Genomic DNA, 11,889 nt, shown 5'->3' with positions numbered 1-11,889 from the left:
AAGAAATGAAAAAATAAAATAAATAAATACTATTAGTGGTTTGAATAGATAAAAAAAAAAGTGACAAAAAGAAAATAAAATCATGTTAGACGATATCAAATTTTTTTAGTGTATTTTTTTGTGAATATAACAAACATATACTCCAGAGGAAGTAATATACATGACTCATCATATTCATTTAATATTTCAGTACGCAACAGTACCTAAAATAGGATTGCTTAAAAAAACGTGTAACAAAATAAATATTTATAGTATCAAATCTTTAATTTATCAGATTCCTATAATATATTATAATTATTATAACATATAATATAGATAACGGTATATTTATATTGAGCAAGTCTTTCTCTCTTGACTAGGTTTCCTAGTCTATATTCAAAATTTAACAACGTGAATCCCACGTTCCAATTTTCTTCCTCTCTTAATTAATGTCCGAGTCTTTCAAACAAAGTACACATACAAAATTTTTTGTTTTTTTCTTTAGTCCGTAAATCAATCCATTTAATCGATACATAAAGAAGAATAGTCCATGATTGATTTAATCATGATTAGTCATAACAAAATTACGTCAAAATTTGAACATAACTTTACATACTTATAATCAAAATTAGTCTCATGAAAAAATAATTGCTTAATTATTAATTTAATTCCAGATTATTTTTAATTATTCAATTTGATTTTCAAATTTTTAAAAAATACAATCTGATCTTTAAGTTCTTAAAATTGAATTAATCTAGTCCCAAAAATTTGAAATTCAATTTAATCCTCAAGATTTTAAGAAAATAAATCAATTTGATCTCCAAATCTTTTAAAAAGAACCAAATTAAACCATATAGAATAATTTAGAGAGTTTCTCTTCATCCTTCTTCTATCTATCACTCAAATGTATGGGGAGTTTTCAATTACCCCAACGACTCACTTTACTGTCAATGACCAATTCAAGTTTTTTTTTTATCAGTCAATTCAAGTTTACACATTTAAGAATCACTTTCTACCTAATGAATTAAAAATAACAGAAAAGATTAATTATTCACTCTTTCAAGATTACACAGTAGTTTGTACAAGCATTATTGATCAACATTAAATTTTTGTGCCCGGATAAAAGCACTCAATGCCATTTTCCTTGATCTTGAAGTGAAAATTGTGAGTCTTAACGGTTGAAACTCCATGTCGATGCTGTGTTTCCTTATCTAACACCATCAACTGCATATGAATAACAAAACATAATCAACCGAAAGTTCACATGATATGATTTAATCCTTAGTTACAGATAGCAGTTGCTATACTAAATCATCTTGAACCGAAGAGAAATCCATGCAATCAAAAAGGTAGCATGAGCTATTAGCAGTTGCAATGTACCAATACATTACTACAACATAATTCAACAACGGGAAGATAAACAATAATGATTTATTTTCTCCTTTATGTTTAATTGGTAGGGATCAGAATGCCTTATACATGCCCTGAGTGCCACTGATGATAGATATTTGGAAGGATTCAAATGGTGAGCTGGAAAATTGAATTGTGAAAAATATCATTGTTTTTCAAGGTCTGCAGATCAAGTGCTCCACTTTATTATGAGGTGACCAAGGGCACATGACGCAAATAGAACAAATTTAAGGTATCATAAAAATGAAGACAATTTTCCTCGGTCATTGGGATGTAATACAGGAGGGCGAGCCCTGGTGCAGCGGTAAAGTTGTGCCTTGGTGACTTGTTGGTCATGGGTTCGAATCCGGAAACAGCCTCTTTGCATATGCAAGGGTAAGGCTGCGTACAACATCCCTCCCCCATACCTTCGCATAGCGAAGAGCCTCTGGGCAATGGGGTACGAAGTTTTATTGGGATGTAATACAGAAGGAATGACTGAAATTCGAGGAACAACCCTTGGAGCTCCTTGTATAAAGACGGTAACATTTAATTATCAAGAAGATGAAAAATAGATCAAATACAAAAGACAGATGGTTTGTAGAGGAAGAGTGAAAAACATGGGTCTTGAAAGAGTGACTCCGTGAATTGCTAACATAATGCTGCTTTTGTTTGAATTTCAGCTTCAATTCTTCAATTAACTGTAAAAATGATAAATTTGAAAAGGGTACTAACAATGAATAGATCTAAAGGAAAAGTCAAGTCATTTGATTAGTACCCAAACACCAGAAGGAATCAGAGCGAAATAAGCTCACCATATACCAATAAAACTTAAGATCAAGTTTCTTAGTAAAGATCAAACTCAAGACCTTGTAACCATATTGGCCAAAGGTATATAGCAACTTTAGTAAATTGTCACTTTTTTCTTAGCTTTAAAGGTCCCTTAGACAGTGAGAATGCTTTGTAACAAGTAGCCTCTTGCCTTGAAGATTTTTCCTATTCTGTATTCCAAACAGAAAAGCAGCAGTGGCAGGGTATATATTTAATCAACAAAATGAAATAATGGAAAATGACAGTTTTGTCATTAGCTTAGAAATTAGACCTAGATGGAAAGCTAGGAACTCCAGGTTCCCTTCATGGTGTAGGTGTCAATCTCTACCAAATGGAATTAAATAGGTCGTTCTAAGTAAGAAGATAATATTTTAAAAAAATGTGGAATCATATATAGAGCTGCAGAATGAATTTATTATATTGCTGAATGATACACTATACCTGCCCATGCACATCTTTTGCCAAACCAGTGGCCAATGGTTCAGCCTTGACCAAAATGTCAGCAAGGAACTCCATCTCTAACATAACAGCAGTCCTGTCTCCGTTCAAATAAATGTCCTTATGGTCAAGTGCAATAAATGCACAACCCTGTGTCAAGAACAGAAAAATAAAAAACTAAAAACATTGGAATAGATTTCAAACACAGGTAAGGTAGTATTAACTTACATATTCTGAATCAGATGTTAACGTATGGCAATAATGCACCAAGTTTAAAACATCATTGGAAGAGCCATTAGCAGCAACTTCAAGAAAAGATATATCATCTATCATGATAGAGATGAATTTCTTGTCTTGATGTAATGCAGTGATCACTCTTTCAATTTGCTCAAATACAGAAGCAAGCCCATCATGATTGGCTTTTCCTTCATCTAGTCATCAATAAAATTGATGTTACTCAATCAAGTATATAATCCATCAAATTTTATAAATTTCTCAATTTCTTTATTCTCAAATAATAAATTATGCCAAATACATTAAGGATAAGACTCAAAAGTAAGGATTTTAAGCCACTATAAGACCCAACAATACTAGACTTAGCACAAGGCCCGTGGCAGAAAACTGAAAATGAAAAAAGCAATACTTATCCTCTAGGATGCCAATGTGAACTAATAAAATTGGACAAGTAATATAATAACTATAACAATTTAGAGGGTTTAGACTAGGAACTAGCAAACAAATTGCAGTCCTTTGTTGCATGTGGTTGAAAAATGGCTGGACAAAGTTTTAAGAAGGCACACATACCTTCCCTTTGACTCCCTAGCGTTCTAAGAAGAGGTGAAAAGCCCCCCTAGAATGAATGGCTTTTCTGGATAACTTTTGATCTTTCAACTCATCTCAGGTATTAAAATACACCCAGCGCATGGGGCTCCTACTCTAAACTTTAAACACAATACACTGGTAACAATCAAACACAAACAATTGCAACGAATCCATTCTCACATCATTTAATTTTTATTTCAAACAAACAGTAAGACCAAAGTGTCAAGAAAATAAAAAAGAACCAAATACCACCAATACCTGAGTTTCTCACCTGGACACTGCAACATAAGCATGTCAAGGAAAAACAATCTTCCATTATCTCTTTGAGCAGCTAAGTTGCAACCCTATCACAGGTACACATGAAGATTGTCAAACATCGTAACAGAATACAAACAGAACAATCTGACAAACAATTGACTAGCATGCAATGAAACAAAGAAAAGGCACGGGGACACTATCATATTTCCTTTGGTACTGTTGTCATTAAAAACAACATTAATTGATAGAAGCAAAGACATCAAATGTAAAACGAAACTTTAGTCACCTTATTAGTAACAAAATCAGTTTCACCACCAAATAAACATTAGAACATAGGAGTTATTACAAGGTTGACTTGGTGGTTGAAAGGAGAAGAGGGAGGGAGAGGTTGTGGGTTCAAATCCCTCTCACTAACAAAAACTAACAGACTAACATTTACTGATAAATACAAGGTGTGTTGGGTGGTTAAGGGGAAAGAACGTGGGTTCAATCCTTCTGCTAGCAAAAAAAAAATTATCAATTAACAACTAACATTTGGCGATTAAAAAAATATTAGAACATAAATAACAGAACCAATACACACATACATACTACGAATAAAATGTTTATATAGAGAGAGAAGGAAAGTTACAAGCTTTCTGAGGACGCGATCATAGTGGGAAAAAGGGTGAGAGAAAGCGAGGAAGACGACGGCGGAAGAAGGGTGAGAAGAGAAGGAGCGTTTGAGGATTTGGTGAAGAACGAAAGCGGCGCTTGTGTCAACACAATCTTCCACAAGCACGAAGCGACCACACAGAGGCCATGGCTTCGCATTGTTGTTGTTAAGCCCTAAAGCTTCATCGAGAAGGTTCCAATTTTTCTGCTCCATCTTCTTCTTCTTCTTCCGCTTCCAGTTCTCTGGCTCTCCTATGTGTCTGTATATAAAACTTCGGATCCAAATGCATCGGGTACGACCCGGGAAAATGTTCTTTTTTCTTGACCCAACGACCCTACCCGTTAGTTAGTTATCTAACCCGGAACAGTTGAAGTGTGTGTTTATTAGAGGAATGTTTGCAAAATTAATTTTGAATGAAATGAAATTAATTTTGCAAAATTAGTTTTAGTGTAAAATTTCAACATAACACATGCTGTTTTTATCACTTTTAAGTTTTATGTTCTAATCAAAATGAGGTTTTGAGGCAAAATTAATTTTACTTAACAATAACTAAATATTGAAAGTTTTGAAAAATTAAGTTTGATCAAAGTTAATAAATTCTCACCAACTAGTAAATCAAGCACACTTAATGAATGTAGATTTGTTAAAGTGAGGTATGATGTGGAAAATTAACCTTACCTATCACAAGTTTCATCAAGGTTAGATTGTTATAAATCAATCAATTTTGTTATATATAAAAAGTGAGTTGACTCACTTAGAATTTAGCTCACCCAAGTTGAATCTATAATAAGTTGGATTGGGACTAGAGCATTTTTACTTTACTTTAAAGATTTAACTATAAATTTTATCATTCAATTTTCTTTTTTGCAAATTTTATCATTTAAATTTTTTATTTTTTTACATATTTTATCATGGTTGGCACGTCATAGAAAATGTTAAAAAAATCAAAATGATGTCATTTTGTTACCAATGCAATGATAAAATATGTAAAATAAAAAAGTTTGATTAGTAAAATTTGTGAAATGATAAAAGTTGGATGATAAAATTCACAAAAAAAAAATTAGGTGATAAAATTTATTAAATGATGAAAGTTAGGTGATAAAATTCACTAAAAAAAATTGAGAAATAAAATTTACAATTAAGTTTTACTTAAATGTTAAAAATATACAAATTATAAATATATAATATGTCACCCTTAATTATTTGGTAATTATAATCTTCAATTCCAAATGCCGCAGCATTAGTTTTAAAACTTTATTGAATGTCTAATTATTTTAATATTTTTGTCCCAAAAAATGAAATAATGTATGAATTTTATTTTATTTTTAAAAAATGATTTTTTATTTATTTAAGGTAAACCAAGTTTTAATCCACCCGCACGTGGTGGATTGAGATAGATTGGCTATTTCTTGGCTTGCCAAATAGTGAGTCGGATTAGGCATACTAACCTTTTGAGCAACATGTGATGAATCCAATTTAACAACTTTGTATATGTTTGATTTTGCGTTAAAATCATGCGCATAAAGAGACGTAAAAAATTTAATAAAAAACTTCGAATATATTTTTTATTCCTCAAATTTGCTTTTTTTGTCCCTCAATTTTTTGTTTTGTTTAGTCCCTCAATTTTGAAGAAAAAAAACATATTTTTTAGTCCCTTTTATGATTAAAAAAAATTGCTATAAATTTATACATCCAAACCATAAAAAATCAGTTACTAGGGGCTAAAAAGGCATTTTTTGAAATTGAAAAACAAAAATGATTAAATTTGGGAAGCCAAAAACAAAAATAACCCAAATCTGAGACATTTAGTATCTCAAAAGAAATTGCTAACCTAATTTTAAATGAATTTAGTATCTCAAAAAATGTATACAATGACATTAATGAGGATTAATTTTAAGCCCGCATGCATTTATCCTAACCTCCCACCCATTAGGCTTAGGCTGATCCTAATAGTTTGAATTCAGTGTCTCTAATTTTATGTTATGTTATTCTACCGATACTTTTAATGGAGATCCCACAAATTTTATGCACTTCTCTTCCGTAAACTATTATATAACCACAAATTAACTTACAGGGTTATAAATTTAGAATCAGGTCACCTTAATTGATTCTCATTTTCTCTTTTTTTTTTTTATATAAATCAATTAAGATGATTTAAACATACAAAAAGCTATTGGAGTCACTGGTGACAAAAATAAATCGTATGGATTTTATCCCTATGAAAAGGAGGATAGATGGAGATCAAAAAGGACATTAAAAGAAATAATTAAAAGGGGAAGGGGTCTCATGGTTTTTAATAGAGTCCAAATGTCCAATAGTGTTGTGTTATTCATGTAATCCATTCTCGCCTAGTGGAACAAGATTATTGTTGTTAATGATGTATAATGAACTTTCACATGAGTAGATGCTTTATTAGTAGCTTTCAGTATCAAAATATTTGATGTGTCAATCTACAAGCCTATAGATGTTGCTCCATGTAAGATGATGCATTGTTCTCTAAAGCAACATCACAAGCAGCCCAAAGTTCTCATCATGTTTTCGCAATTTGCAAGACTCAAGACAATTCAGCATTCCCTAGAGTACAGACGTTACTGAGTCACAGGAACCATATATTGCACCTAAGTTTTTTCATATCTACCATGTTTCTGCCATAGTCCATTGTTGGCTTGTTGCCAACCACCATTAATAACATTGGTACTCAATACTTTAATTATGTTTTCTTACTAAATGTAACAAATGAGTAGACACACTTAAATGAATCTTGCTCTAGTGGCCCTGTAGAACAACTGCAGCACCAAAAAGGAAAGGAAAAGGAACCTAAACTAAGAATTGAGACAAAAAGAAACAAAGTGTAGAATAGCATTGAACACATTTATTGGAAAGTCGTCTTGTTACAGCTTCAGAAAACTTCATAACCTCAGTGCTATGATAGATGAACCAGTGATCCTGGTGAACTCTTAACTTTGTTTACTATGATACGATGAGTAAACTCCCGGCTAAGATTTCACGAGAATAAGGATCGGTTTTTATTTCGTTCCAATCGTGCTTCCCTCTGTTAAAACAAGGAGAAGGAATTACTCAACTAGCCTGGATAATAAAAGGATGCTCCCAGAAAAATATAGGCTGTCCGCTGTCTGTTTATATTATATAAGGGAAAATCTAATCATCAAAACTTGTAAAACCATATTTAGCTAGCAGTCAAAACATTTCAAGCAGCATTATCAAGCAATGGGTAAAACAACAAAAAATAATTTTAAAAACAATATTTGATGAGTTACCCAGTACATATACGTCAAAGCAAACACACAGGAAGACTTTGCCAAAGATCTGATGCATTAATGAATTTAAGTCAACAATGAGAAGCTGCCAATAATAAGTACAGCAATGAAATTCAACGTAGGCTTAAGAGATATTTATGACCATTTAATTTATGAAATTCCTTGAGTTTAGAATTTATTTTTATATCTGGTATTACCAGAAGGAAACATTCAGGCAATGTGAAATTTAGAATAAGAACAAAACAACCAACAGACTTCTCTCACTAGGTGGATTCAGCTATATCACCCAATACCATAATATTCTATCATAAAACATGTTTATATATATATATATATATAGCAGAACACCCTGTCTGCCACCAATGCCATGCAAAACCCGCCAAGTGCCATATCCGCTTTTGGACAACATTACAGGAAATAACAACAAAGTTAAACCAACTAGGGATTCTATGACACAATGACTTCAATGGTCAATGGCGTGAAAATTACTTATTTTGACAACATGCTTTGGAAAGGGAGAGCAATATTAGTGCTCTAGCCAGTACAGAGTGTATATGTGTAGTGAGTACCTTAGAATAGATGGGAGAGTACACAAGATAAATAGGAAAATTTGGGTAGTATTTGGCATGTAGACAAAACTGATGTTCTATTCTGTTCTCTTTGATTACATCTTTTTAGTGGGACCAAAAGGGCAAACCCAATGCATGAGGCTCCCAACAAGTGGGGTCTAGGGAGGGTAGATGTATACATCCTTAACCCAAACAAGTAGAGAAGATTTTTCTAGGATTTGAACATGAGTCTGCGACCTTGGCCACAAGAAAACAACTTTACCATTAGGCCAAGGCTCGCCCTCTTTTTAGTGGAACCAAAATGTTACTTTTTTAACCCTATATATATTCCGTCATGTTCTAACCTGTCTATTAAATGATACCATAGGTTGACAAACAGTCAGAAAGGTAGCAATGGATATGCTCAGCTGTTCAGTCATTAGAGGGATTTTACACCAGTGCCGGGTGCATTGTTTGTTCAACAGAGTGGAAGATGCAATTAGAGGTACATCTAGATATCCATACCCTACATGGCATGTTGTTTAAAGGAAGCATAACCATAAAAGATAAATTTCCTTATCATTCTGATCGAAATCACATTTACTACAGCTTTCCAAACTCTACTAGACATGGTTTAACAGAAGCACAACCTTAAGAGATAAATTTCCTTCTCATTTTGATCGAAATCATGTTTCCTACAGATCCCTACAAGGCGTGGTTTAAAAGAAGTATAATCTTAAGAGAGAAATTTCCAGCTCATTCATATTGAAATCATGTTTATTACAGATTACCTAGTATGGTAGAGAAGTACAATCTAAAGTAAACAACATATTTAACCGCCATAGCTTAATCATAGTAAACAAACGCCTATTTATTTCTTTCCATGGTACAACTGGTTTCAACAATCACATTAAAACAAGGGATCAGTAAAAAAACAATAAATACACAACCCAACCAGATAACAAAGATCATAGCTTAAAATTTTGCACACCTAGATGAAGGATATTTTGATTCAAATAATAAGAGATTTGGTATAAAATGAGATTTTATAAACAAAATGTAGAGCAACATGATGTTTTCAAAACCTCTTTTTGTATTTTATATATAGAAAATGCCACTAGATCTGATATAGCTCAGCTAATTGCCCATTTGAAGTAAAGATTGACTGGTGGAGCCTTGCCTAACTCAGCAGTTTGCTCAAAAGCTTAAATTACCATGAAAACTTTTTTCCCCGGTGTTTTTAAGGAAATCTACAAATATTTATGGCTTCCCAGTAAACATTCCCAAGGAAGTGTGGTGAAAGAGAGAACATGGACAAAGGAAGTAGCAGTTATGCTTAAGAACAGAACAATGCTATGCAGACATAATTCACATAAAACCAAAATGATCAGCCCACTTGAGAAACTTCTCTTTTTGTATATCAGCATCACATTTCAGGCAGAGATACATGCTTCATTTGAAACACCTAATCCTCTTAGTCCTAGGATCCATGCTGCCACTTTCAAAATATGCAATGCAAAACATTAAACAAAGGTGCTGAAATTTCCCGTACCTCTTTTTTCTTGCACATCTTGTAAACATCAAAATGTTCTTGACATTTACTCTTATCAGAATTAAATTCTTCTAAACCTGGAAACGTTTAAAAACAATGTAAGATACACTAATAATTGGCTGAATAGCCCAAGGTCAGTCATTAGTTACCAGGCTTTCTCTTACTTCCCAAGCAGTGGCATAGAATTTTCAACCATTTAAAGACATTAGTCATGATCCCATAGAGGAAATGTGAAACATTCAAATTAATCATATAACTATGAACTATCAAACTTGAGTATACCAACAACAGTTGCCCTGGTCCAACATTCACTCCACATTTATACTTAATTCAACCATCAATCAAAAGATGGCACTCGTTGAAATAAACAGTATGATATGAAAGTTTGAAGTCAGAAGCCATAAGTCCACAAGTCCTTCCATTTTCTTTCTTATTTCATCTTTGAAAAGATAACTGCTTGATTCCCACTTGACACAATCAGCTAATCCCCAATTGAAATCACTTAATTATACACAGTTGCAAAACGGTAATACCAAAATTATTAAATATATATATATATATATATATATATATATATATAAGATATTTCTTAGGTATGGAAAATACCCACATTTTTTTTTATTCTAGGTAAGTCACCACAGGTGTCTTCCAACGCACTGGGTTAACCTAATTCCGCTCGCTGACTCAGGAGAATTTTACACACAGTGAAAACCAAATACGGGTTCTTCTCCCACTAAATAAATTGTTCTCACTCGTGAAAACACATCGAGAACTTACACCATAACGTTAACCTTTAGGTTAAAATACCCACATATCTGTGAAGGTTAAAACTTTCTTGGGCCATTTCATAATCAGTCATCAGAAAACGTACCCTATGCATTCAATTGGAAAAGTAAAAAGTAAAAAGGAAAAAAAAAATAAAACTGTAAAGGATGAAGGAGGAGAGGAACAAGAGTGAGTATCTGACATTTGAGAGAAGCGGTGTATTGCGGAAAACACTGAGAATCAGAGATTCTGGCAGCACTGGGATATGGAGCTGTTGGAGCTTTCGACGCCATCACCGTTTTCTAGTTCACAATATTGGATGGGATTTTTCTCGAATCAGATTTCCAAAAAATTTGAACTAGCCTGCGTGATAAGCACGGGATACATTTACTCCGTGTTTGGGAAACACGAAGAAGATAGAGTGAATTTTACAATAAAAAAAAAACAAGAAGAAACTGAGTGAAAATGATAAGTAAAAAAAAAATGAGAACTATATAAGAAGTATAATAAAAGTATAGGTTGTTTGGTCCAAAGGAAATAGAATAAAAAAACTATTATAAGGTTATTCAATTTGAAAGGGAAAAAAACAAAGAAAAGAACTAAATTATTAATAAAAACATCATTAGTAAAAAAAAAATGGTTATATTAACAAGATGGAGTATAATTGATAGATTGGTTGGATTTCTTAAGCAAAACTTACTTCAGAAATCTGAATGACTCATAGTTATTGTCATGGCTTTTGGCTTTATGAGAATATTTTACTTCCAAGAAAAAAAAATAACAGTATAAAAAATTACACTATCAATTAATCAAAAGTATTAATAATATAATTTTTTAAATAATTATTATACAACAAATTTATTATATATGATAATTTATAATTAAACAATATAAAATTATTTTACACTAAATACATAACATATTTAATCTAAATGTAAATATAAATACACGTTATCAATAAGGTTCAACTCAATTGAGAGACCATATATATTTTTAGAATAATGTTCATATTTATCTTTCATACATTTCAAAATAACAGATATTTATTTATTCCTAAGGCATACTAATTAGCAAAATCTTTAATTTCAAGCTAAATATTAAATAACCGATAAAAACAATCAAGATATTAAATATTTAATTTAATTACTCGTTTAATTTTTATACATGCTTATCTCTATGTTTCCTAACACTTAAAAAGTACTCATTCTACGGTTTTAGTCCCCCATATATACACTGTTCAACTTGTTTTAACCCTTATATATACATTTTTTTAATTTGTTTTTAGTCTTTACAATTTTGAAAGCAGAAACTAAAACGGATTAAAAAATACACTTGCAAAAACCAAAACGAATCATTCATAAATGTAGAAACTGA

General features: G+C 31.9%; 2 protein-coding genes across 3 annotated transcripts; both read right to left on the bottom strand.

Moving 5' to 3' along the window:
• Positions 1–873: 873 nt before the first annotated feature.
• On the bottom strand, positions 874–4,657 carry LOC114423636 (elongator complex protein 6). Its single transcript, XM_028390468.1, has 5 exons — positions 4,349–4,657; positions 3,731–3,803; positions 2,866–3,068; positions 2,641–2,787; positions 874–1,203 (listed from the first exon to the last, which is right to left on the bottom strand). The coding sequence occupies exons 1-5, from the start codon at positions 4,583–4,585 to the stop codon at positions 1,081–1,083; spliced, it is 783 nt and encodes a 260-aa protein (XP_028246269.1). The 5' UTR covers positions 4,586–4,657; the 3' UTR covers positions 874–1,080.
• A 2,112-nt stretch (positions 4,658–6,769) lies between these two features.
• LOC114423633 (cytochrome c oxidase-assembly factor COX23, mitochondrial) lies at positions 6,770–10,983 on the bottom strand. 2 transcript variants are annotated; one of them, XM_028390463.1, is made up of 3 exons: positions 10,718–10,977; positions 9,751–9,827; positions 6,770–7,424 (listed from the first exon to the last, which is right to left on the bottom strand). In XM_028390463.1, the coding sequence occupies exons 1-3, from the start codon at positions 10,806–10,808 to the stop codon at positions 7,377–7,379; spliced, it is 216 nt and encodes a 71-aa protein (XP_028246264.1). In that variant the 5' UTR covers positions 10,809–10,977; the 3' UTR covers positions 6,770–7,376. The 2 variants fall into 2 exon arrangements, with proteins under 2 accessions (XP_028246264.1, XP_028246263.1); XM_028390462.1 differs by having other exon boundaries at positions 7,380–7,506; positions 10,718–10,983.
• Positions 10,984–11,889: the final 906 nt, after the last annotated feature.

Source organism: Glycine soja, chromosome 8, assembly GCF_004193775.1.
Source record: "Glycine soja cultivar W05 chromosome 8, ASM419377v2, whole genome shotgun sequence".
NCBI lineage: Eukaryota > Viridiplantae > Streptophyta > Magnoliopsida > Fabales > Fabaceae > Glycine > Glycine soja.
This window is presented reverse-complemented; position numbering and strand designations above follow the sequence as displayed.